The sequence below is a fragment of the Peromyscus leucopus genome, chromosome 23 (genome assembly GCF_004664715.2).
Source record: "Peromyscus leucopus breed LL Stock chromosome 23, UCI_PerLeu_2.1, whole genome shotgun sequence".
In the NCBI taxonomy this organism is placed as follows: domain Eukaryota; kingdom Metazoa; phylum Chordata; class Mammalia; order Rodentia; family Cricetidae; genus Peromyscus; species Peromyscus leucopus.
The window spans coordinates 31,403,099-31,430,576 of NC_051082.1; the positions used below are offsets into that span (position 1 = coordinate 31,403,099).

The 27,478-nt window shown below is 44.2% G+C and overlaps 1 protein-coding gene across 1 annotated transcript in view; it reads right to left on the bottom strand.

Annotated features, from left to right (window-relative positions):
* Nucleotides 1-27,478, bottom strand: part of Flt3 (fms related receptor tyrosine kinase 3) — an 83,840-nt gene that overhangs the window by 52,371 nt on the left and 3,991 nt on the right. Inside the window, exon 2 of the mRNA XM_028878041.2 lies at nucleotides 5,783-5,904. Within this exon, the coding sequence (XP_028733874.1) occupies nucleotides 5,783-5,904 (122 nt within the window). The remainder of the gene's footprint in view (nucleotides 1-5,782; nucleotides 5,905-27,478) is intronic.

Sequence of the window (27,478 nt, forward strand, 5' to 3'; positions counted from 1 at the left end):
ATAAACCTACAAAATATCACATTTAAAATGCTTTAATAACACAAGGCTTTTCATGACAGTGAGACACACCTGCTCCTGGCTGCACCAATTTACTTCAAAAAAGGATGATGGACATTGAAGAACCTCCGCATGGAGCTGCTTTCAATGTGGCAAAGCCATCTGGGTAGGAAACTACCCTTCCCTCGATTGCTGACAGTACGCTGTCCAAACTGGACAAGCAGGACACAAAAGAAGGTGACTACTGAACTCTGCCAAGACAAGGTAGGCCAGTCCTTCAAAATTCATACTTCACAGAAAAGTCTGTCAGATATTCTAGGTCCATAGGCTAAAGATGGATGCCCCAATGTTGAAGAGCAACTTTGGGTGACTATCTAGGCAGTCAGCTGTTTCTGTCATTTCTAAAATTTTAAAGTTGTTTGCTCTGTACCTCCTGTTTACTCAGGTAATATTATACCTTTCTTGGGTCTCTGATGGGGGCTGAAGACTAGACAGTTATACCTTTTGTTGTTGTTGTTGTTATCAAATTCAAAAAAGATACTTACAAAAGAGATGTAATGTTTCTAAGATTGAGAGATATAAAATCTTAAATATTTTACCTAATAAAATATTTTAAGGTCTAAAAAAATATTTTTAGGATGGCAATGCTAAGTTACAATAGAAAGTGGTTTAGGTATAAACTTTAGATTCATCAAAATGGGATAGATAATAAAGTATTTTCTGCAAATATACCAAATACAAATGACTGGACATTGTAAATGTAATTCTTACCTGATAACTGTCCTTTTTTTAAACTTATTTATTTTATGTATATAAGTGTTCTGCCTACATGTACACCTTTATGACAGAAGAGGGCATCAGATACCACTAGAGATGGTTGTGAGCCACTGTGTGATGGCTGGGAACTGAACTCAGGACCTCTAGAAGAGCAGCCAGTGCTCTTAACCTCTGAGCTACCTCTCCAGCCCCCTGATAAACTGTTCTTATTGTATATAGTTTTACTATGTTAGAGTTGAAAAAAAAACTTTCCTTTTTATTTAGACAAAAAGGGGGGAATGTTGTGGGATATTTGTACACCATGTGAAAATATATTGCTGTGATTGGTGTAATAAAAAGCTGAATGGCCAATAGCTAGGCAGGAGAGTATAAGCAGGACTTCCAGGCAGAGAGAGCACTCTGGGAAGAAAGGCGGAGCAGCCAGCCAGATGCAGAGGAAGCAGGAGGGGCAGTATGGAGATGAGGTAATAAGCCTCATGGGAGAATGCAGATTAAGAAATACAGGTTTATTTAAGTTATAAGAACAAGCCTAAGCTAAGGTCGAGCTCTTATAATTCATAACAAGTCTCCATGTCACTATTTGTGGGCTGGCGGTCCCGATGAGAAAGTACTCCTGCAACAGATAACTTTGGACCACAAATGTTGGATACTACACAACCAAGACAAAAATCACTGTGGGCAGTTCCTGTGCACAGCTCTGCTAGTGCTCATGGGGGCACTGGTCAGCACTGTTGAGGCTCAGTTATAAACTCGAACGGTATAAATAAACAAGCATATCACAGGTGTGAGCCAGGTCTCTTACTTCCATAGAGAAGTAAAAAAGGAACGTGTAGGCTGGAATGAGCCCTCGCATGCTGTATTGAAACTGCAGTTACCAGCATTAACTTGGGGGGGGGGGGACACACGACACAGTTGTGTGGTAGTAGTGAGTGTTTCCCTGAATGGGCTCGAGATCTACACAAATACTGAATGTCACGTGTCTGTGATGAACTAAGCAGATAACTCGGTAAATAAATAAATAAAATGGGGGGAAAGACATAGCTCTTCCTTATGATATAATTCCAATTAATAAATACAGAAGAAGCCAAGCATCTACCTAGGGGTGCTTGGTCATTCAAAACACCACTGGACTATAGGATTTCCATAAAGATGTCTCAAGAACGAATAAGTTCTTTTATCCACAAGTTGCTTTTGGTCATGGTCTTTATCACAGTGACAGACTAAAGTCCCAGCAGAACAGGTTGCACCTCAACAAGAACCTGGGACGAGAGCTCATCTTTTTTTTTTTTTTTTTTTTTTTTTTTTGGTTTTTCTAGACAGGGTTTCTCTGTATAGCTTTGTGTCTTTTCTGGAATTCCCTCTGTAGACCAAGGTGGCCTTGAACTCACAGAGATCCACCTGCTTCTACCTCCTGAGTGCTGGGATTAAAGGCGGGTGCCACCACCGCCCGGCGAGAGCTCATCTTTTCTGCAGTTCACATTGCACAGCTATTTGTTAGAATATTTTAGGTCTTGGTCTTCACATGAGATGGTTTGAAAGAAAATGGCCCCCAGTGAGAGCGGCACGATTAGGAGGTGTGGCTTTGTTGGAGTGGTGTGACCTTGTTGGAGGAAGTGTGTCATTGTGGGGGCGGGTCTCCTATGCTCAAGATAGTGCCCAGTGTATTAGTCTAGTTCCTGTGGCCTGCATAACAACATGTAGCAGCTCCTTCTCCATCACCATGTCTGCTTGCACACCACCATGCTCTCTACCATGATGGCGAACCTCTGCACTATAAGCCACTACCTGAATTAAGTTTTCCTTTATAAGAGTTGCTGTGGTCATGGTGTCTCTTCACAGCAATAGAAACCCTGAGATATCACATAATTCTCCATAATGTCTAAGAATATTATATTAGAATAACGATACATGATTGATTGGTAGGGACCAAGACCAATAGACATTCATTTAGTTTAAGATGGATCTTTATAAGAAAGCACATAAGGGCTGACAAGACAGTCCCGTGGTAAAGGCACTTGCCACTGAGCTTGAGGACCCGCAGTAAATCCCACGGATCCACATGATGGGAGGTGAGAACTGTCGTCTTCTGATGCCCACACGTGTGTGATGCCGCCTACGTGAACTGCACACAAACGCACAGAAACCCATGTATACAATAAGTAAGTAAAACTGTGTTTTTCTAAATGAGTGTTTGGGGCTTGGGACATGACTCAGAGTCTTAAGGCGCTTCTGGCTCAGCCTGGTGACCTGAGTTTGACCCCTAGTGTCCACATGTTGGAAGACATGAACCCACTTCCACAGTTGTCTTTGGACCTCTGCACTCATGCTGTGTCATGTACACATGCACACACACACATAATAAATAAATATATGTAATAGAAAAAACACAAACATGTGAATAACTATTTTCTTATGTTGGAAAGACACTAAGAATTGAAATGCTACTAGGCTGTGATTTGGAAACTTTGGACCTGACCTGACCTGACCTGGGGCAACCAGGAAATGAAGACATGACAGACACACAGACATACATGCGGAAAAGTTGGGATCAGGTGGGACTTGTGCTCTGCTGGAGACATCGGCTGCCTGGAAACTCAGTGTGTTTATCATACACAGCTCAGCAAGGGGGTAGGTGAGCTAATTTAGGTAGGGATCTGTGTAGGGGACCAGTCTCAGGCCACAATCACCCAGGAGGAAGAAGCTATGGTTAAGACTTCCTGCAGACACTGGCAACATCCTGACTCAGGCCTTGCCATTCCCGAGTCTGATGTGGGGAAAGAACATACCATTCCCATGAGTCTGGGGCAATGGCGTCCCTGACACAGCAGTACTCACGCCAATAATACACATTCACTCAGGACTTCATCTGTTCTCCACACTACTACATATTTAACATGCCCTCATTATGAATACGTCAGTTTGTTACAATGCCAACACCTATTTAAAAATTAAAACCAGCTGGCGGTGGTGGCACATGCCTTTAATCCCAGCACTCAGGAGGCCGAGGCAGGGGGATCTTTGTGAGTTCAATGCCAGCCTGGACTACAGAGTGAGATCCAGGAAAGGCGCAAAGCTACACAGAGAAACCCTGTCTTGAAAAACCAAAAAAAAAAAAAAAATTAAAATTAAAATTAAAATTAAAATTAAAACCAATAATGCTTCTGCCAGCAGGGTGTGATAGTGCACACCTTTAATCCCAGCACTCGGGAGGCAGGCAGATCTCTGAGTTTGAGGACAGCTTGGTCTACAGAGTGAGTTCCAGGACAGACAGGGCTACATAGAGAAACCTTGTTTTGAAAAAAAAAAGAAGAAAAGAAAAATTTTGTTTAAATGGAAGTGTTTGTGTGTGTGTGTGTATGTGTGTGTGTGTGTGTGTGTGTGTGTGTGTGTGTGTGTTGTATTTGCCTGTATGCTGCTATTGAAACCCACTTCATATTGTTATAAAAAACTTAAGATTATTTCCAGATCTGATCGTCAGAGAAGGGCAAGCCATACCATGTATTTTTCCGTCTCCACGAAGGAAAACAGAGTTAGTGAATCTTAAACTGGAAACGTGCAGAGAGTTAGCGACACAGTCTTACTGGACGTATAGAAACGTCTAGGATTTTCAGTTCTCTATCATGAGGGCTTCCTTCATTTGAGATCTTTCACTAAACGCCTATTTTAAGAAGCAGACAGGTGGGGATAACCGCGTTAGGTGACTATGTTAAAGAGAGGTGGCTGGAGAGATGGCTCAGTGGTTAGAGCACGCTGGCTGCTCTCCCAGAGGACCTGGTTCAGTTCCCAGCACCCACATGGCAGCTCACAGCCTTCTGTGATATTCAAGATACAGGGAATTCAATACCCTCTTCTGGCCTCTGTGGGCACCACGCATGCACACGGGGCACAGACATACATGCAGGCAAAACACCCACACACATAAAACAAGTGACAATAACAAACTTTTAAAGAGAGAGGACCGAGTTGGAGAAGGTTCAATGGTTAAGAGCACTTGTTGCTCTTGCAGAGGACCCAGGTTGGATTTCCAGCACCCACATGGTGGCTCACAACTGTCTTTAACTCCAGTTCCAGGGGATCTGATGCCCTCTTCTGGCCTTGGTGGGCACTGCATGCACATGGTGCGCATAAAAATAAGTAAATCTTTAGAAAAGGGAAATGTAGGCAGTGTAGGAAATGTAGTTCAGTGGGCCGTGGGAGCCCGTTCTAAGGTTCCTCGTGGCTTTACCCAGCAGGTCCTCATAGAGAGGATGATTAGGACCACGGACCTAAGTGCAGGTGTCTGAGATGGTCTGCACTTGGCTGTGCTGGGGGAGGAGGTCTTTTGCTCCACCCCTTGGCATCTCTATAAACACCCTGGGGCAGAGACAGTCGGGGCCCATTGGAATAGGTTCCAGGCCCTCTCGAGGCTGTCCTTTATTTTCTGTTTATCTCCACAATATAAATCCTTCTGTCTAATATTTCCTGCTGCTCACACTCAAGAAAACTCTGGGGAACTGTGGGGTTGGTGTGTAAACGCCCCACAGTGGGCAAAGGCATCTGCTGCAAAGCAAAAGAACCAGCTTGTTCCGGTTGTCTTCTGACCATCACACCAGCACGCCTACGTATACACACACACACACACACACACACACACACACACACACACACACATAAGGGGGGGAGGACAATGGGAAGAGAGAGAAATGCTCACCACTTCTTTACACTAGGTATACATGCCCTTTCAAATCCACAGCCACAAGAGAAGATGGATCTTCTCATGTGCATGCGTGTACACACGCACACTAATCCTCAGTGCTGGGAATCCAATCCACAGCCTCTTCCACCCCCAGAATACAGTTCTTGATGCCTTTGGTGAGGGAGACGGCGGCGGCGGCATAAATGCTGCTGCACCCAAGGAGATGGCTAGCACACTGAAGGGATGCCCACTTAGTCATGACAGGTGTCAGCAGCCTACAAAGTGTAGTCTCTAGAGCAAAACAGAGGGAGCTTTACGTCCACATCACGTTACCATCATATATGACGACGACTTTCCAGCTGATGAGCCATTGTTCTTATGACTGATTAAAACACACTTGATCACAGGCAGATCTTGGTCTGTAATGGTCTCAAGCATCATCACTGACAAAACAGCTGTAAAACAAAGCCAAAGTAATGACATTAGTACACACACATGCACCTTAGGGAGAAAAGAAGTGTTTGTCTTACCACGGAACAAAGATACAAACTGCAATCAGGGAAGAGTGACCAACAGAAAAGAATACGGGAAGTGACGTTTCATGAAAACCAGTCTGCTCTACATGAGGGATGCAGCCATTGAGAGCAGCATCCCACGGAGTCACCTGCAGTGATGGGAATGTCCCCATCTGTGCTGTCCAGCATGGTGGTCATTGACCACATGTAGCCATTAAGCTTTTGAAATGAGGCTGGTGGTCTTGAAACACTGATGCTGTTAACTCCAGGGTCCTGTAGTGGAGAGCACTTTCTCTGTCTCTCTCTGTTGCTCTCTGTCTCTGTCTCTCTCACTGGAGATCACATCAAAGACCTCAGAAAATGCATGCTAGGTCAATACCCTAGCAATATGTACTCTCTAGCAAGGTACATCCCAACCCCAGTCTCTCAAGGTTAGGAATTTTTCTTTATTGAGGTATTCATTTATTTACTTTTAGTTAATTTTGAGCTAGCATACAAAGCCATGTGTTTCATGATGGCATTTTTTTTTGTGTTTAGTTTTACTTAACCTTTTTGATTTAATAAATGCAAATATCTCAGTGGGCATACTGATATTTGGACACAAACATGCTCTGTGGAACGACCACCAGAATCAAGCTTACTCACCGACCCAGTGGCTCACGCACTGCCCTAAACAATGAGTTAACCCCAGATCACACCTAGTGCATGCATTTCCGTCATTCAGAATATCTTTCACTGGCATTTGAATGATGGACTTGATAGAGGCAAGAGGTAAATATATGCATCCAGCCTTCTCTGTCCTTGCGGTCTCATAGTCTCGGGATGTTAACACTCTTTCTTGTCCCACTCTAATGTTTTTACCCTCCACTCTTTTTTTAAATGTGATTTTGCCAGGTGTGGTGATGTGTGTCTTTAATCCCAGCACTTGGGAGGCAGAGATAAGTGGATCTCTGTGAGTCTGAGGCCAGCCTGGTCTATAAAGCACAATCTAGGCCAACCAAGGCTATATAGTTAAAAAAAAATAAATAACCAACCATCCCAGTAACAACCATGACTTCACAGTCTAGTTTGCTTAGATGGTACACATCACACATCAAAGCATGTGACTTTGGAAAAGGGTATATATGTCCTGACATCATACACACTCATGTTGGCAGTGAGCTTTTCTGTCCTCTCACACACCTGCTGGCCACACAAGGATTCCAGTTGTGTGACATTCTCAACAACATCTGCTAGAATGAGACCTTCAGTTTGCCTATTATTGTAAATGGTATCATTTGTGCGTGTGTGCTGGCATGTGCATGTGTGTGTGCCACAAGTCAGGTAGCTCAGCTTTTGTGACAAGTGCTTTTACCCGCTGGATCATCTTCTGCCTACAAGATTTCCGCTCTTCATAAGGTAGATGTGCCCTCTCACTGTGGCTCTTCTTCTGCCCTTTTCATTACTGGGCACAGTACCCCTTGCTAGCCACAGACGTCTGCCTCAGGCTCCCGAGAGCCAGAGTGACAGTGTGAGCCGTACATGGGCACGCTATGGCTTTAATTACCCCATTGAATTACAATGTATCCTTTCCCCTACTTTGAAAATATTCTCTCATTTCTTTTACTGGGGTGGTGCATCTCTTCAGATACTTTGACCATGTCAAGCTCTTTAGTGTTTATTTTTTAATTTTAAAAAAAAAGTGATGTGTCTATGTAACACACAATGCTCCCCACAGTTATGTACTCTGTAGCACATTGCAGCCTGTGTCTTCGATCTTTGTTTCCCTGGTGGCCTCCCTGGGTTCACCAGTTTGATCTTTTATCACCACTGTTTTGCTTCTCTTGTTCACTGACTTTAACTCTGGCCATTGTTTTCTTTATTTTGCTCATCTGGAGCTTGCAGCAGGTAGCTTGAAGGTAATTGGCCCCATAAGCTCACAGGGAGGGGCGCTATGGGAGATGTGGCCTTGTTGGAGCAGGGTGACTTTCTTGGAGGAAGTGTGTCACTGTGGGGGTGGGCTCTGAGGTCTCCTATGCTCAAGCCACGCCCAGTGGGACTGTTCACTTCCTGTAGAACTCCTTCTCCGGCACCATGTCTACCTGCACGCTGCCATGTTCCAATATGATGACAACGGACTAAACCACTGAAACTGTAAACCAGTGGAATGTTTTCCTTTATAAGAGTTGCCGTGGTCATGGTGTCTCTTCACAGCAATGAAAACCCTAACTAAGACACAGCTCAATTTACTATTTTCCTTCTGTTTCTTCTTCTCTTGTTTGTTTTGTTGTTGTTGTTTGAGAGAGGGTTGTCTCTCTGCACAGCCCTGCTGTCCTGGAACTCACTATGTAGACCACGCTGGCGTTGAACTCAAGATCCACCTCTGTCTCCTGAGTGCTGGGATTAAAGGTGTGTGCCACTATGCCTGGCTTTCTTTCTCATGGTTGAATGTGATGCCATTGGTTTGGGATATTGATTCTCTGTCAGTGGTTCACGCCTATAACCCCAGCACTGGAGAGGCTGAGCAGTAAGGCAATTTCCATGAGAAATTTTTAGACCAGTCTGGCTCACAACAAACAATCATGATACTGTAGCAAAAGCTCTAATTAATAATCAATAAGTAAATGCCTAATAATAATAATTTCTAATTTCTAAATTTGGGTCTGGGGGCATGATTCAGTAATAGAAGGCTTTCCTCAAGTGTGTGAGTTGCTTGGCTCAATACCCAACACCAAAAAACCCAAACAAACACAACTTGGGCTAGAATGTTGGCTCAGCAGTAATCCCTGCTCAAGTACAGCTTTAGAGGAACCCCCTTATTACCATATTCATCTCATTTTCTGCTGCAAGCCACAAGAATATATTATCGAGAGTCAGCTGTATATAATAAAGCTATATATAGAAAGATCAAGGAATCTTTCTAGAGGGAAGCAGTTATCAGGGAATATTTAGTGCTATTCAGCTTTTAATATATCAGGTGTCTTCTGCTATGAATTTCTTGTGTGCTCATATACTACTAGACCTTAAGAGCAAAAGCATAAGCTTCTCAGACCTACTGATGATCTGAACTAGGTAACACCCCTATACAGCCTAGGACACAGGTGGACTGTAGATGCATAGCTTTGTCTCTGTGCAAATGAAGCTCAGACTTCCCTTCCCCAGACTGGCCAAATGGCATTCCAGAGCATTTGACTGATAACAAAGGGTTTTTTGCATATCCAGGTACAAGTGAAGGCTGGGGCAGAATTCCTGGTTCAGGCAGAGTTGTATGGCTGGAGAGAAAGGAATAAGGCAGATCTTCTGTAGAGGATAAGGATTGGGTCAGGTGAGGAGAGGAGGAAAAGAAGAAATGAGCATGGATGGAGAAGCTGAAGATGAGATCAAAAACATAAGGGCTTCATCAGGGCTATGAGAGGACAGGAAAAGAAGAGACAGAGAAGAGCTAGGCATGAGGGCAGAACAGAAGCTGCGTAGAAGGAGAACTGACTGAGAAGAATGAAGTGTTTGGACTAAGAGTTTTGTGTACCTAGACTCATCTAATATCGTCAAAGATTAGATTATCAGCTGGTCATAGATTCTTCTCGGACCCTGGGAGCAGGCTATCGAGGGGCAGAACCTCTCATAGTCCACAATAATTTTCATTGTCATTCATTTCAAAATACATTTGATTTTCTGGTTTCTTCTTGACTCATGGACTCTTCAAAACCACTTTGATTTCTCAGTATTTGGTGAACTTCCAAATTTTTTTTTTCTGCTAACAATTTCTAATTTAATACCATTTCAGTCAAAAGCTCTATTTTGTACTTCTGGAGTCTTTCAAAGTCTGTTGAACTGTGTTTGATAGCTCAGCGCGCATTCTGTCTTTGTGAGCACATTCACTACGTGTACTTGGGAGGAAGCGGGGGTGGGGGGAAGCATTTGGCTGCTGCTGTCATGACAGCTTGGTCGACAGAGTCAACCAAGGCTTCTCTCTCCCTCGTTGGCCTCTTTTTCCTCAGGGTTCTGGTTACTGAGGGAGGGCTGAACTCTGTGAGGAGGCTGGTGGCTTTTCCCACTTTTCCTTGCAGCTCGACCAGAGTTGCCGATGCATACTCCCCCCTCTGACACCAGACATGGGATGTTCTTTTGACAAAACAAGGCTCACAGCATTACAAGTGACTCTGCCCTAAGAGACATTTTGATGCTGTGAAAGTCCCACCGCTGCTTAGTGTCAGCACAAACCTTTCCCTTCATTTAAGACGTTAACTAATTAATGTTGAGACAGGGTCTCACTGTGTAGCTCTAATAGGCCTGGAACTTGCTCTGTAGAGCAGGCTGGCCTTGAACTCATAGAGATCCGCCTGGCCCTGCCTCCCCAGTGCTGACATTAAAGGTGTGCGCCACCACACCTGGCCATTCCCTGTTTTCCTTTCAGCCTAGTGAGTTCTCATATGCAGGACTGACTTCATTTATGTGGCTCAAAGTTTGACCTTCTTTTTTTAACAAAATCTAATGAACCTGGCCTTTTAAAACAGTGGTTTTCATTTTCATATTTTAATTAAAACTTTATTGTAAAGAACTTGCCAATAAAAACATCACACACCAAAATGAACCTTTTTGTTGTGATATTGGTGTTATTTAAGTTCATGAGATTATTAGTGTGATTAAGCTCGAATCCTTCATCCTGTCCTTTGATTCTATCTGTCCTGTTTTCTTTTAATTCCCTTGTCTTCTTTTTCTGCCTCCTTTGGGAATAATTGACTTTTTACTTCATGCGTGTGTGTGTGTGTGTGTGTACAGTTGCACATGTGTACACTCCCACACATGTGCACACCTCCACACATGTGCATACAGAGGCCAGAGATTGACATTGGGTGTGTTCCTACATCACTCTCCACTTTATTTTCTAAGACAGGGTCTTTCGTTGAACCTGGGGTCTCTCTGTTTCAGCTAGACCAGCCAGCAAGCCACTGGGACTTACCTGTCTCTACATCCTGAGCACTAGAGTTATAGAGGCATGGCCTTTCCATGGGTGCAAAGGATTCAAACTCTCAGAAGGAAGGTATTTTTCAGATCCCTTCTTGTTGTATGACAAAACACTTTTCCTGGAGGGATACACACGTCGACTCAGCTCAGACAGGGAGCCCACAGTGAATCAAAGTAGGAACGCCGTCTAAGCCCAGCTTGCCGAACCAATGACTTTTATTGGGGTTACTTACATGAATATGGGGGAGGGGTTACTTGCAGGAACAGAAATGACTTGAGACATCTTCATCACCACCAAAGCCCATGCCAACATGGAGAACGGGTCACAAAAGCTGGGCACCTGGAGCACACTGCACACACAGCCTGCAAGCAGCTCAACAGGTTAGAGAGTGTCCTTCCCAAGTGACTCAGTTGGTCTCAACACCTTCTGAGCAGCTCTGCTAGTTTTTGTTTCTTGCAGGCAGCTGGTTGATCATGACCATCTCAAGAGTCTTCTTTGCAGATCGGCTTGTCTGAGTCTTCTTCGCAGCTTTTATTGCTTACTCTGATAGGGACCTAGAGAATCTGGTCAGTTTCAGGGACTTCCTGAGGCTATTTTGAGTTATTTACCACCCTGCTTAAAGAGTTTCACTGGAGGATAGAATGTTTCAATTTCAGAGGAAACTGTTACACAACACTACTCTGACAAATAATTTGTATCCATATTATACAAGTCACTCCTAAAACCCAATAATAAGAAAACAAGCAATCTAATAAGCAAACTAAGGTAATGATTAAATGAGTGGAAATTGCTTCACATCGTGGATCACTAGGGAAACAAATTAAACCATAATATGTTGCTACATCCTTATTAGAATGGGGGGAAGGGGACCAGGGACACAAACAGAAAACTGCCTGCAGCATGTGCTGACAACGGTGTTGAGCAACTGCCATTCCCATGGCCTAATCACTTGTAAACACAACTTGGTTAAGACAATAGTTGAGTCAGGCGGTGGCACACACCTTTTATCCTAGCACTTGGAAGGCAGAGGCAGGCGGATTTCTGTGAGTTCGAGGCCAGTCTGGTCTACAAAGCAGGTTCTAGGACAGCCAATGCTACATAAAGAAACACTGCCTCAACTGTCTAATAAAAAGCTGAAGGGCCAAAAGCTAGGCAAAGAAAGGATGGGTGGGGCTGCCAGGCAGAGAGAATAAGTAAGAGGAAAAAAATCTAAGAACAAGAAGAGAGAAGAAAGGAGAGAATGAGAATAAGGAAGAGAGGGAGATGCCCAGGGCCAGCCAGTCAGGCAGCTTCCATCCAGCTAGACAGAGTAGAACATACAGAAAAAGGTTAAAAAAAACAAAACAAAACAAACAAAACCAAAACCAGGGGGCTAGAGAGATGGCCCAGTGGTTAAGAGCATTGTCTGCTCTTCCAGAGGTCCTGAGTTCAATTCCCAGCAACCACATGGTGGTTCACAACCATCCATAATTCGATCTGGTGCCCTCTTCTGGCCTGTAAGCATACATGTAGACAGAATACTGTATACATAATAAATAAACAAATAAATAAATATTTAAAAAAAAAACCCGAGGGGAAACATAGATGAAGAGAAATAGGTTAAGTTAAAAGAACTAGCAGGAAAAGAGCTCAGCTAAGGCCGAGCATCCAAAACCAATAATAAGTGTCCATGCCATGATTTGGGGGCTGGTTGGTGGCCCAAAAGAAAAAGCCTGCTACAGAGGATGGCACTTGGGAGGGTGCTCTGAAGGGGATGGCATCAATCTAAAACCAAAGTTTGGGCTAACACAAGGACCATCGGGGCAACTCTCTCTTGAGAAGCCCACACTTCCTCTTGTGTATTCACCCCCCCACCCCCATCCCACTTGCCTCATGTTTAAGTCATATTAAAATCTTTTCTTAAAAAAAAAAAAAATACAACTTGCTGGGCAGTTGTGGCGCACTTTATCCCAGCACTAAGGAGGCAGAGGCAGGCAGATCTCTGTGAGTTCCAGGCCAGCCTGGGCTTCAGAGTGAGTTCCAGAACAGCTAGGCCTGTTACATAGAGAAAACTTGTCTCGGAAAATAAAAATCCAAAACTTGGCTTCACACACACACACACAAAAAAACAAAATTAGATGCACCCAAGTGTGGTAGTGCATTCATCTAAGCCGTCCTGAGCTTACAGTATTCAGGAGGCAGGGGCAGGAGGATCACCTTAACTCTCAGGTCAGGCGAGGCTGGTCTGCAGGAGTTCAAAGCCAGTGAGAGCTACCCAGTGAGGCTGTGTCTCAACAGACAAACATAAAACACAAAGCCAATAAACATCTGCTCTCCAGTGACAGAACTATGGATCTAGATGGTTTGAAACAGACAGGAGAATGCTAAGACACATCATTTCCCTTTTTAAAAATAATACTAAAAAAAGTTTTAAGTTGTTGTATGTGTTTGCTGAATGTACCACATGCATGCCGGATACCTTCAGAGGCTGAAGGAGGACGTCAGATCCCCTAGAACTGGAGTCACAAATGGATGTGAGCTACCATGAGGGTGTGGGGAAGAGAACCTGGGTTCTCTGTCGGAGCAGCAGTAAGTACTCTTTTCTTTTCTTTCTTTTTTTTTTTTTTTTTTTTTTTTTTGAGACAGGGTTTCTCTGCGTAGCTTTGTGCCTTTCCTGGAGCTCACTTGGTAGCCCAGGCTGGCCTCGAACTCACAGAGATCCGCCTGGCTCTGCCTCCCGAGTGCTGGGATTAAAGGCGTGCGCCACCAACGCCCGGCTCTTTTTTTTTTTTTTTTTTTTTTTAAGATTTATTTATTTATTTATTATGTATACAGCATGTATGACTGCAGGCCAGAAGAGGGCACCAGATCTCATTACAGATGGTTGTGAGCCACCATGTGGTTGCTGGGAATTGAACTCAGGACCTCTGGAAGAACAAGCAGTGCTCTTAACCTCTGAGCCATCTCTCCAGCCCCGGTAAGTAAGTACTCTTAACAGCTGAGCCCTCTCTCCAGTGCCAATGCCTCATTTCCAAATGAAGTCTTGTGAGGCAGCCAGAACTGGCTGAGAAGTAGAGAGCTGAGTTCAAGCTCCCCTCTGGAAGTTTGGTTTTAATAACACTGAATTTGAACAAATTATTTAACCTCTTTGAGCCTCATTTTCATCATCTGGCAAATGAGGGCAACACATCAGGCTCCTTTTTTTCTGGTCATACTCTGTACTCTTTTGCTGTGGGAACGGTCTGTATGTAAAATGTGTTGCGCTGATTGGTTAATAAATAAAACACTGATTGGCCAGTAGCCAGGCAGGAAGTATAGGCGGGACAAGGAGAGAAGAGAATTCTGGGAACAGGAAGGCTGAGTCAGGAGTCGCAAGCCAGACACAAGGAAGCGAGATGTAAAATTACCGGTAAGCCACAGCCACGTGGGAACTTACAGATTAATAGAAATGGGTTAATTCAAGAAAGGAGAACTAGATAACAAGAAGCCTGCCACGGCCATACAGTTTGTAAGCAATGTAAGTCTCTGTGTGTTTACTTGGTTGGGTCTGAGCGCTGCGGGTCTGGCGGGTGACAAAGATTTGTCCTGACCATGGGCCAGGCAGGACTGGAGAAAACTTCAGCTACACTCTTTCCCTGTAAACTATCATGATTTTAACCACCATTATTTACTTATGGGCCCCAAACTTTTACCTCTCTGTGTCTCACACCTTTGAGTACATAGCCGTCTATCTGGGTGGCCCTCCAGGAATACCAAGGGAAATGGAAGTCACCTTTCCTTCCATGCCTCCTGCTGTCTCTGTTCTTCCTACGTCTCTTCAGTTATCATCCACATCCACACTGTCACCAAAGCCAGACATCTAGAAATCAGAGCACTTCTGCTGGGAACTCTTGGTCTCAAAGGATCCTGCCTCAGCATCCCAGTGTTAGGACTGTAGGGCGGCCATCCACCGCGCTCCAGGAGATAGCCCATCCAAGCAGTAGCCACACCCTAACATTTTTGCCTTCCTGATTCTCCTCAAATCTTCCCTCCGTTCTGCCTCTGTATTACCATTGTCACAAGTAAGTCTTGGCTGTTTCTGGCCTAAACCACTGCCGACAGCCTCCTCACTGGTTTCTGTGCAGTGGTTCAGCTGATGCACCCCATCCTCCACATAAACACCACACATCCTCCACTCGAAACCCCCCACAACTCACAGCACTGGTTCTTCCCTTCCTTGGACTCACTCACAGGTCCTTTTGAAAATCAAAGAAAGTAATGAACACTTTCCCTTAAAAGTAAACTAATGAGTCGGTGGTGGCGCATGCCTTTAATCCCAGCACTCGGGAGGCAGAGGCAGGTGGATCTCTGTGAGTTCAAGGCCAGCCTGGGCTACAAAGTGAGTTCCAGGACAGGCTCCAAAGCTACACAGAGAAACCCTGTCTCAAAAAACAAAACAAAAACAAAAAACAAAAAAAGTAAACAAGTGAAATAACATACTTGGATGATGGGGGGGCACAGTGGAAGAGGAAAAAACAGTATCATGGATCTCCTGAAATCAGTCAGAGATCCGTGGTCTCCATGATAAAGGTCAAACTCCAGGCCAGCAAGATGGCTCTCTGTGGGGGCTTGCCACCAAGCATGAGAACCTGAGTCTTGATCCCTGGGACCTACATGGTGGAATGAGACAACCAACTCCCTCAAGTTGTCCTCTGACCTCCATACACGAGCCTTGGTACTCCTGCACACAATCGAATGCATACACACACACACACACACACACACACACACACACACACACACACACACACAAAGCATAAAAAAAATCAACTTCCTGTGTTATAACTTTATAAAGGATAACCACTGTAATCCCAGAGACCTTACATACTGTGTCCCAGCAACCGAGACCTGAGTTATGGTTTTGCTCAAGTTTGTTACCTCTGAACCTCGTCCCTTGCTGTCCCACTTACTGGGAGTGTCCTCACCCTCTGCATTCCCCATCATCCATCACACACCTTCCCAGCCACGGTTGGAATGATCTCCTCTTGGAAGCTTGGCCTCGTTTTTCTGTTTGGGTTCGAGGCTACACTTCTGCACATGCTTCCAAAATTGCCTCGGTTCCAGCTCTGTGCCTGACTCTCGCTGTCGGCACCAGAGCGTTAGCCTGGCAATCCTTTGAGGGCAGTGCTGTGCAGCACTTTGGAGGTCACTGAATGGTATCTGGGAAGGTGCTGGGGACAGAACCTGGTTCCCATGAATGCTGGGCTCTAACACTGAGGCACACCACCACCCTGTGCAGCTTTTTTTTTTTTTTTTTGGTTTTTCGAGACAGGGTTTCTCTGTGTAGCTTTGCGCCTTTCCTGGAGCTCACTTGGTAGCCCAGGCTGGCCTCGAACTCACAGAGATCCACCTGCCTCTGCCTCCCGAGTGCTGGGATTAAAGGCGTGCGCCACCACCGCCCGGCAACCCTGTGCAGCTTTTAATGTGGGTCCTATAAGTAGACCTTGCTCCAAAGCACTTAGAAGAAGTGGGGGAGGGGAGGGAGAGAGGGAGGGAGGGAAGCCTTACACACGAGGACTGACTCCAAACCCTAAGGACATCTTCAGTCCCGGTGACGCCCCGCCTGAGGCAGACCCTACGGGAACCATCTGACGAAGGGGTCTCTCCTGCTCAGAAAGAGGAACTCCAGCTGCGGAGCCGGCGGCACCAGCTTGTTTCCTATTTGCATTGTGAGTCCTGAAATGTCTATCTGCGTTTCCTCCAAGAATAGCGTTGGGAAACCTGACTCTGATCACAGAGGATTCTGAAGGCTGCATTTGGTGGGTATCTTATAATTAAAACACAGTATTGGAGAGAAAGAACGGCAATAGCCTGCTCCAGTGTAGACTATAAATAATTCTATGGAGGATTCTTGGCTCCCAATCAACATAATAATGACAGTAGCGAAAAAACATATTTTTTTTTTTTTACTGTTTAACAACCCCAAAAATACCAATAGTTCCTCTTTTAGGATCTTATGCAACTCCTCTAGCCACAAAAGAACATTGTGTGTGTACTTTATATTATTTTTATATTTCTTTCACACGTGTTGGTGTCTAAAGAACAGAATGGTATGAGTCAAGTTAACGACCATCATGACTTCTACAACAGCTTTCGTATTTCAGGGCCGCTGAGGAGACCGTCACTGGAAAAGCAAACTAGGTCATGCAAGCTCAGGGCTCACACCTCACTTTCTTCTTAAAGGAAGAAAAGTTGTTGACGAGTAACTACAACTAAAGCCTCCTTAGAAGCCACAGTGAGGGAAAGTCTGAAGAGCCACAGAGTCAGACGGGCACAGTGACCCCAGCACTTGGAAGGCTGAGGTCGGAGGGACTCAAGACCCAGGACAACCTTGTCTGTGAGATTCTTTGGCTCAGAAAAAAAGAAGGAAAAAAAAACCCAACTACCAACAACAACAAAAATAACTCAGACTCCAAACACTCTCCTCTGGTAAACCCCTTTCCTAGAGGGTCATCAGTTCATGGGAGGGAGGGAGGGAGGGAGGGAGGGAGGGAGGGAGGGAGGAGGGAGGGGGCAGAGCAACAGGATCAAGCTATGGAGTATGTGAAGCCACATTTGTATTTCTATATGTGGGGGGCCCAAAGCAGCTTGAGCACACAGCTGGCATGACAGGCTTACTTGCAGGCGACACCCAGATCCAGGAAAAGCTATAAGCATAAGCCAACATCACCCAGGGATCCACCTAGGGATGGCCAGCATCTAAGGGGAAAAACCTGACATCCCAAACATTCCAACCATCAGGTAAGATCAGATAAGATCGCCAGATGTCCCTGAGCCTAGCACATACCTATTCCCCTTTTGCAGATACCCCTAGACAAATGTCAGCCAATTAGGGTCCTGAACCCTGGAAATCCCCCCACCTCAACTTCTGCTATGATTAAAAAAACAAAACACCCCACCTGGGCTTGGGGCTGTCTGCTCTTACCACTGCATCAGACAGACATAGAGACCAAGCTTGAGCTTGAAATAAAGGCTCTTTGCATTTACCTGCAGGACTTGGTCTCCATGGTGGTCTTTTGGGGGTCCCCGAAAGCTGGGCGTAACACTATTATCTTCAAGACCCCTTTGTAACTCCTGAGGGCTGGGTGTGGTCACACACATGCTTGTAATCCCAGGACTAAGGAGGCAGAGGCAGGTGGACTCGGAGGTCAGCTTGGGATACCACCTGAAAAAACCCTCTTACAAAGCCCAAAGGACGAGTGGGAAGACAATAAAATGCAATAGTCTACTTTGTGTGCTAATTAATTCTTTTTTTTTTTTTTTTTTTTGGTTTTTCGAGACAGGGTTTCTCTGTGTAGCTTTGCGCCTTTCCTGGAGTTCACTTGGTAGCCCAGGCTGGCCTCGAACTCACAGAGATCCACCTGGCTCTGCCTCCCGAGTGCTGGGATTAAAGGCGTGCGCCACCAACGCCCGGCTGTGCTAATTAATTCTTAAGAATAAAAGTTTGCAGTGCTCCTCAGATTATTTGCTCTTTTTGTCAAATCAAAACTTCACCAGAGCCAGGTGGGGTAGCACATGCCTTTATTCCTAGCACTAAAAAACAGGCCGGTAGATGGATATCTGTGCATTTGAGGCCTACATAGTGAGTTCCAGGCCAGCCAGGACCCTGTCTCAAAACAAAACAACACATGCTAGGTGATACTTAGGAGGTATTCTGAGTCAGCAATCTATAGATGGCAGTCTTCCTTCGTTCCTTTCCCTCCTCCTTCCCTCCCCTCCTTCCTTCCTCTCTCCCTTCCCCCGTCCTTCCTCCCTCCCTCCCCCCTCCCTCTCTCCCTCCCTCCCTCCCTTCTTCTCTCCCTCCCTCCCTCCCTCCCCCCTTCCTTCCTTCCTCCCTTCCTTCCTTCCTTCCTTCCTTCCTTCCTTCCTTCCTTCCTTCCTTCCTCCTTTCCTTCCCTTTTGATGGCAATCTCCAACACTGAATGCTTATTTCACAGTCAGGGGCTCCAGCCACACAGATTTCTGAGTATCATTAGGGAATGAAGACCCGAGAGGCACGGTCTAAACTGAGAAGATGATGTGGGGGAAGTGGGGAGGTTCTCAGTGGAGTGCAAATATTCCCTGGTGATAAAATGTAGTCAACACATTTGTCCAAAGAACCATTCAGAAGACTGCTCCTTGCAGGGGCCACGGCCTGAGCTGTGGAGCTTGAGACCAGCCTGGCTGACAGAACAGAATGGCCATCTGGGAAATTCAAACCAAGCCTGGCTTCTGAATGTGCCCTCATAGTCCCAGCACTCAGAAGGTCCCACCCCCGCTGGGGCCGGGGACCAGGAGTTCAAAGGCATCCTTGGTTACATATTAAGTTGGAGGTCAGCCTGGACAACATAAGACACTCTCTCTCTCTCTCTCTCTCTCTCTCTCTCTCTCTCTCTCATACACACACACACACACACACACACACACTTCCAAACTCAAACTGTTTCTTCCCCAAATGCAAAGATCATATTTGGTTAGGCAGTGGTAGCATACACCTTTAATCCCAGCCCTTGGGAGGCAGAGGCAGGGGACCTCTGTGAGCTTCAAGGCCAGCCTGGGCTACAGAGCAAGTGCCAGGGTAGCTAGGGCTATACAAAGAAATCATTGAAAACAAACAAACATAGATCATATTTGACTTTGTGACTGATCATTCATTTTTGCCTCAAATGCAAGAGCATTGCTGTTTCCATGGGCATATAATACAATCTATCTATATTTAAGTGGTTTTTTGAGGCAATGGCCTGGGAATTCCTATCCTTATCTGCTTGAAACTTCATTGAAGCATGCTGTTTTTATTTCACTTTTTAATTTTTTTTTTTTTTACCTTGTGTGTACATGTGTGGTTCACATGTGTGAGTGCAGGTGTGTGCAGGCCAGTGTGTACCTCTGGAGGTCAGAGGACAATCTCAGCTATCTTCATCTTCCACCTTGTTTGAGGTAAGGTTTCTTGGTTCTTATTTGCTGTTGCAGAAGGCAGGCTAGCTGACCTATGACTTGCCAGGAACTCTCCAGTCTCCTTCCCACCTCCCTGTAGGGGTTCTGGGACTAGACAACAAGCTCAGCTTTGAAATGGGTTCTGAGGTTCCAAACCCATGCCATTTTTAATCTATAGGCATTTAGTGATCAAAAACATCTGTCAGTATTACTTTGCCTCTTTCCTCATTGCCCCCTAAGCCCCACCCCCCAAAAGCTATGAAAACAATTGCTGGAAGGTTGAACCAACTAAAAGGAAACTTCAGGGGGCTGGAGAGATGGCTCAGCAGTTAAGAGCACTGGCTGCTCTTCCAGTGTACTGGGGTTTAATTTCCGGCACCCACATGATAGTTCAGAACCATCTGTAACTCTAATCCTAGGGGATTCGACTCCCTCTTCTGGCCTCTCTGTGTATTGCACACACATGGTGCATATACATACAGGCAGGCAAAACACCCATGAACACAAAAATAAATAAAATTTTTAAAGTAAATAAAAGGAAGCTTCATATCAAAATGCTTTTCCTGAGCCAAAATGATGGCTTAGTGAATAAAAGCACTTGTGGCCGTACCTGATGGCCCAAGTCCAATCCCTAGGACCCACGAAGTGAAAGGAGAGGACTGACTCCTACAAGTTGTCCTCTGACCTCCACCTGCTCACTGTGACACACACACACACACACACACACACACACACAGAGAGAGAGAGAGAGAATAAATGAACTTTTTATTTATTTATTTTTTAAAAAAGACATGTTTGACAATCTAGATGCCCATCAACTGAAGAATGGATTAAGAAAATGTGGCACATATACACAATGGAGTACTACTCAGCAGAGAAAAACAATGACAGCATGAAATTTGCAGGCAAATGGATGGAACTAGAAAATATCATCCTGGGTGAGGTAACCCAGACTCAGAAGGACAAACATGGTATGTACTCACTCATAAGTAAATACTAGATGTAAAGCAAAGGACAATCAGACTGCAGCCCACAGATCCAGGGAGGCTACCTAGCAGGGGGGACCTTAGGATGACTATGGCTTATAATAAGTTTTAGTTTTACCCAATCACTGGGCAAGCTTCAGTGAAACATTTCACTATTAGGATAAAAATTTGTACCATATCAAGCTGATGAAAGAAAATGCTGGCTATACTTTCAGGAGGGGAGGCTAAAATCTTTTTAGAATATGGATGAGCCTATAGAAAATGTCTGCCATAAATCAAACAGTGAAGGGGAAGATGAATAGGAATCTCACTTACACAACTTAAGGAAAACCTAGCTCTCTGAACAGATGAAGATACATCTCTTCTGTATCCCAGAGTCTAATCAATATTTATATGTATAATTCAGCTATCATTTGGCTTAAAAGGGCTTATTGGGAAATGTTATCATTTATGCTATTTTCTACAGAGAAAATATTTTCCAGTTTAAAATAACCCTGAACTTTTAAATTATAACCTGTTTTTATGTTCAGGCTATTTGAGTATTATTTCTCCTGCAGTTGTACATAAAATGTTTTTACGTTCAAAAAGAAAAGGACAAATACTATAGAATTGTATTATATGAAATATATAGAATATACAAATTCATAGAGACAGAAAGATTAGACCTTATCTCAAGACAGAGAAGAAAGGAATATAGAGCAGTGATTTCCTAAATACAGAATCTCTGTTTTGTGTGATGGAAAAACCCCACAAATGGACAGTAGTATCAGGACATAATATCATGAATATAGTAAATCAATACAATTAATGTAATTAATGAATATTATAAATATAATTATTGAATGAATACTGTGAATGTAAACAATGGATATCACAAATGTAATTAATATCATGAGTGTAATTAAAAAATAAATTTAGGGGCTGGAGAGATGGCTCAGAGGTTAAGAGCACTGGCTGTTCTTCCAGAGGTCCTGAGTTCAATTCCCAGCACCCACATGGTGGCTCACAACCATCTGTAATGAGATCTGGCGCCCTCTTCTGATGTGCAGGGATGCATGCAGGCAGAACACTGTATACATAATAAATAAATCTTTAAAAAATAAATAAATAAATTTAGAAAAAGATGAAAAAAAATTTTAAAAAAAGATGTTTGAGATTTTTTCCTGGGAAAGGCAAAGACCATGGATTTGCTAAATAGAATAAAACTGGCTATTTATGCATAAATTATGACACCATCATCTCTTTCCTTTTGGCACACATTGTCTAAAAAAGTTCTGTGTTGCCGGGCAGTGGTGGCGCACGCCTTTAATCCCAGCACTTGGGAGGCAGATCCAGGTGGATCTCTGTGAGTTTGAGGCCAGCCTGTGCTACCAAGTAAGTTCCAGGAAAGGCGCAAAGCTACACAGAGAAACCCTGTCTCGAAAAAACCAAAAAAAAAAAAAAAAAAAAAAAGTTCTGTGCTTGACACAGAAATAAGCATTCAATAACATGTGTTAAATTAAAAAATATTTCCCCTTATTTATCTTCTATTAATTTTTCTTATCTGAAGTTTTCCTGGGAAAATACGTAAACCTCCATCTTTTTTTAAAAAAATATTTAGTGTGTGTGTGTGTGTGTGTGTGTGTGTGTGTGTGTGTGTGTGTGTTTATTGGTATGTGTATGTTAAGTGCTGGTGTCCACATAGGCTCAGAGGGACGAGATCCCCAGAAGCTAGATTACAGGTGGTTGAGAGCTACCTGACAAGGATGCTGGGAACTGAACTCACGTCCTCTGCAAGAGCAGTGTGCACTTTTAACCACTGAGCCATCTCTCTAACCACGCCTTCTTAATCTTTAATATCTCCTTACCTTGTTTTCAATCAGACAACAGGCAGTTTCAAAAGCAATGGAAACATCTCAACTAATAACTAGGAGTTACTGCAAATGCCGTTTTATTTATAAAATGTAGATCATTCTTTAACAGCAGGCATGCATTCCCCAAATTTACGACAGGCAAATATGAAGTCCCTATGCAGAAATTAATAGCTAACCTAAATTCAGATGAGGCGAGAATTGAAACTAAAGCATTAGAGTCAAGGGCCATCAGGGATCTGGTATTCCCTCTAGTCCTAACCAACTTTTGCCCAGCCTCTTTGCCTCCAACCTCTTCCTCACCCACCCCTTCTTCAGTTCTTGAGAAGGAAAATAAAGTAAACATGGTGGTTTGAATTAGAATGTCCCCACAGGGTCATATATTTGAATGCTCGGTCCCCAGCTGGTTGAACTATTTGGAAAGGACTAGAAGGTATGGCTTTGGAGGAGGTGTGTCACTGGGGGTGGGCTTAGGTTTCGAAAGTCCACACCATTCCCAGTTAGCTTTTTCTGCTTGTGGATCAAGATGTGAGCACTCAGCTACTGCTCCACTGCCATGCCTGCTGCCTGCCACGCTCCCCAACACGATGGCCATGGACTCCAACCCTCTGAAACTATGAGCTCCATTAAAATAGTTTTCCTATAAGTTGCTTTGGTCATGGTGTCTTTACAGTAAAAGAAAAGTAACTAAGGCAGAAGTTTGTACCAGGAGTGGGGTGTGGAAGATTTTGGGACTTTGAACACTGTAAAGAGAGCTTAGTGCACCATTCTCCTAGGCACTTGGAAGACAGTAGTGTTAACTAGGAAGCTATATCTAGTGTTGACTAGACAGCAAAGTGGACTAGGGGGGCCCAGGTCAAGAGGTTTTAGAGGGAAAAATATTAGCAACGGGGCTTGAGATCCTTCTTGTGATGTTTTGGCAAAGAGTGTGGCTGCTTTTTGCCCTTGTCCTAAGAATCTGCCTGGGGACTACTTTCTTTGGCAGAGGATATTTCAGGACAGCCTAACACTGACAGTGTCATGTGGTTATCAGTGATCACTGTTATGCAGATCTACAACAAAACTGAGCAAGCGGGACAAAGAGAAATACAAAATGTACAGTTTAAGGAGAAAAGGGGCGCCAGGAAATTTAATGTTGAAGCCAAGTCTTGAGCTCAAAGAGATGAGAAGTTTAAAGAAAGACTTAATGTGAAGTTACATAAAGGGGAGTGGTATCCTCAGGGCAATATCCCACTTGGTTAAGCTTCCAACTTGCAAAGAGGAAATGCCTAAGGAATCTTCTGTTCCTAAATGCAGGAAAGCATGTTCAACAAAGGAAGGAAACAAAACTCATGCAAATGTAATTCCCGACCCAGCAGGCAGCAGAACTTGCCAGCACCAGCCATGAAGAATACAGGAGTAAAGGGGTTGGGGAATCTTCCTCTGCGGCTAAGGAGATACTCCGAGACCAGGCATGTATCAGGGAAGTCCCTTCATGGGGACCAGCAGAGGCCCATGCAAAGAGCTGTGAAAGTAGTGAAGCCTGGGTTTTGTTGGAGACCCTAGGATGTTGGGGACACCAAAGTTGTAGGATACCTGCCAAGGAACACTGCAGACCAGGAGTCAAACCAGCCCGAGGAAAAGGAGGGTGCTGTAGTCACCAAGGCCGGAAGGACAGGGCCACCCAAGCCCTTTGACATCAAACACAGAGAAGAGGTTTGGAGTTGGCCTTGCTGGGTTTCCATCTTGCTTTGATCCAGTATTTCCACACTATGCTCCCATTCTTCATTTTTGGAATGGTAATGTATATTCTGAACCATTGTATGTTGAAAGTTTACAGTTTGCTTTTTGATTTTGATTTTTACAGGGGGTTACAATCAAGAGACTGCCTTGAGTCTCAGAAGAGACTTTGAACTTTTAAACTGTGTCAAGATTATGATAGACTATGCGGACTTGGAAGTTGGATTAAATGCATCTTGCATTATGATAGGGCTATAAGTCTATGGGGGCCGGGGAGTAGAATATGTTGGTTTGAATGATAATGGCCCCATAGGCTCATCTATTTGAATGCTTATGCCACAGATGGTGGAACTGTTTGGGAAGGATTAGGTGTGGCCTTGTTGGAGGAGGTGTGTCACTAGGGGTGGACTGTGAGGTTCCAAAAGCCCTAGTAGGCAGTGGTGGTGCATGTCTTTAATCCCAGCAATCCCCAGGCACAGAGAGGCAGATCTCTGTGAGTTGGAGGCCAGTCTAGTCTGAGTTCCAGGACAGCCAGAGATACACAGAAAAACCCTGTCTCAAAAAAAAAAAAAAAAAAAAAAAAAAAAAGCAAAACAAAATAAAAAAGCCCAAGCCGTTCCCAGTTAGCTTTCTCTACCTCATGTCTGTGGATCTAGATGTAGCTCTCAGCTACTGCTCCAGCACCTTACCTACCTGCCCGCCTGCCTGCCACCATGCACCCCACCTCCCGTGCCATAATGATCATGGTCTCACCCTCTGAAACTGTAAGCAAGCCCCAATAAACTCTTTTTTAAATAAGTTGCTTTGGCCATGGTGTCTCTTCACAGCCATGGAAAAGTAACTAAGACAAGCATGACAGACAGACCAAAAACAGTGGCTAATTCAAGGCTCCAAATACAAACTCTCAGAATGAAAGACACAGTATCTCAGTTACTGTAATATTGAAATCCTTTCTTCACGGTGTCAGTGCCCAATGTAGATAAAGGCACAGAGAGCTCCTTCCTTTTGTGGGACATTTGCACACTGTGTAAAGGTGCTGTGGTTGGTGTAATAACAAGCTGAATGGTCAACAGCTGGGCAGAGGTATAGGCGGTAGTTCAGGGGAGAGAAAGGAAGGGCAGGAGGAAACTGGGCATGCCAGGAGAAACCAGGAGACATGGAGTGAAAACAGGAAGTACAAGATGGAAGAGAGGTAATGCCACATGATAGAATGTAGATTAATATAAATGGGTTAATTTAAGTTTTAACAGCTAGTCAGGAACAAGCCTAAGCTATAGGCCAAGCTTTTATAATTAAAAAGAAGTCTCCATGTCATTACTTAGGAGCTGACTGGTGGGACAGAGAAAGACTCAACACATATAGTATCCAACATGGAGGCTTGAATATCCATATAGGGGCTGAGAAAGCAGTCTCTCAGGTACCCTGGGCATACAGAGGCATGGCTTTTTAAAGAGGCCCTGCTGGACAGCCAAGCGCTTGAGCAGCCGGTACTAGGTACAAACTCCTGCTTCAGGCAGACACAGCAAATTCCCAGAGCTGGGGCGGGTAAATGTGGCTTCAGGGTCAGTACCCACTGACATGAGACTAGGCTCTCAGGGAACCGAGGGGGGGTGGAGCCAGTCACCAGGAGCCATATGCAAAGCAGAGCTGCATGGCAGTAGCCTAGCAGTTTAAGCTTTGGCACATACACACACACACACACACACACACACACACACACACACACACACACACACACACAAGCCATGTCCAGGCAGACAAAACCTCTGACAGAACAGGTCACAGTGTGTTTTAAAATGTGCTTAGATGCTCCAGAAAGAAAAGAAAATGGGTAAGAAAAAAAATAGTTTAAAAATAATAAAGTCTTTAAAGAGAGAGTGAAGTAACATTTAAAAAAAAAGCCACATAAAGACAGGAAATACACAGGGTGTCTAGATCCTGTCTGGTGTTTTGTTGACTTTGAATTTTTAAATGCTAATGTACAAAAAACAACAGCTGCTGAGAGACATTGGATTAGGGAAACTGCTAAATTAAACCAACCTATATATTTTAAGAACATCATAACTCAAAATGGAAGTCAGAAAATACGTTGCATTGAGGGAGGGATTATGCCTTTGTTTCCACAGAAAACAGAAAGTTATGGTTATCATGAAAATTAGTGAAGATCAGATTTGATTGGCAGAGACCTCCTGAAAGTCTTGGCTACAGACATGAAAAAAGAAACCAAGAAAGACTACAGGACAGGTGACATCTACTATGGGAACAGCTCTGAGAGAGAATGAAACGAGATAAATACTGTTGGCTACAGAGTCCTCGTGACTTATTATTACATGACATCCTTTCATATGGCATGGATAGAGGTTTGGCTCTACGGTCCAAACAAACTTAAAGCGTTAACAGATGCCTTTTACCTGCTCAAACAGAAAACAAACAAACAAACAAACAAATCTTTAATTGACTTGTGCACACACTTTCCATACTTGTGTTAACGCAGATATATAAGTTACTATTAAAAGTTTGTGTGCTTTCAGAAAAAAAGGACAAGGCACCAATGAAGACAAGTAGCCTAGGTGACCCAGCCTCTCAGAATGCCTCAGTTGCAGTTTCCTCAAAATTCTGAATCCAGAACAGCTTCAAAGCTGCTGGCTGAGATGGTCCAGCCTCACAGATTATTCCAGCCAGGACTTCAGATAAGCTCTACACTTTCCCATCACACAGAGACTAAACAAAAAATAATACAACTAGCTCTCCAAGGACTTGTCCATTATCCCAATTTTCACAGGGTCCCCTAAAGATGCTGTCGCCCCCCCCCCCCAGACGTCAGGAAGCAGTCTAGAGAACATGTTGCCCACATCCCAAGAGGTGGGGTGGATAGTTTTTGGTCATTTGGTGAGTTATGAATGTTTGTCATTGTTTAGGGGGTTTGGTTACAAGTTGGTCATGGCCAGGAAAAAAGCTGAACAAAGGAGATTAGATTGAGGGATCTCTTTCTGAAGGGCAAAAGGGGGATATAGTATAGAAATGATGGAATAAAAGGGTGGATTGAGTCTACTTTTGAACAACTAGTCTCAAATATTTTACAC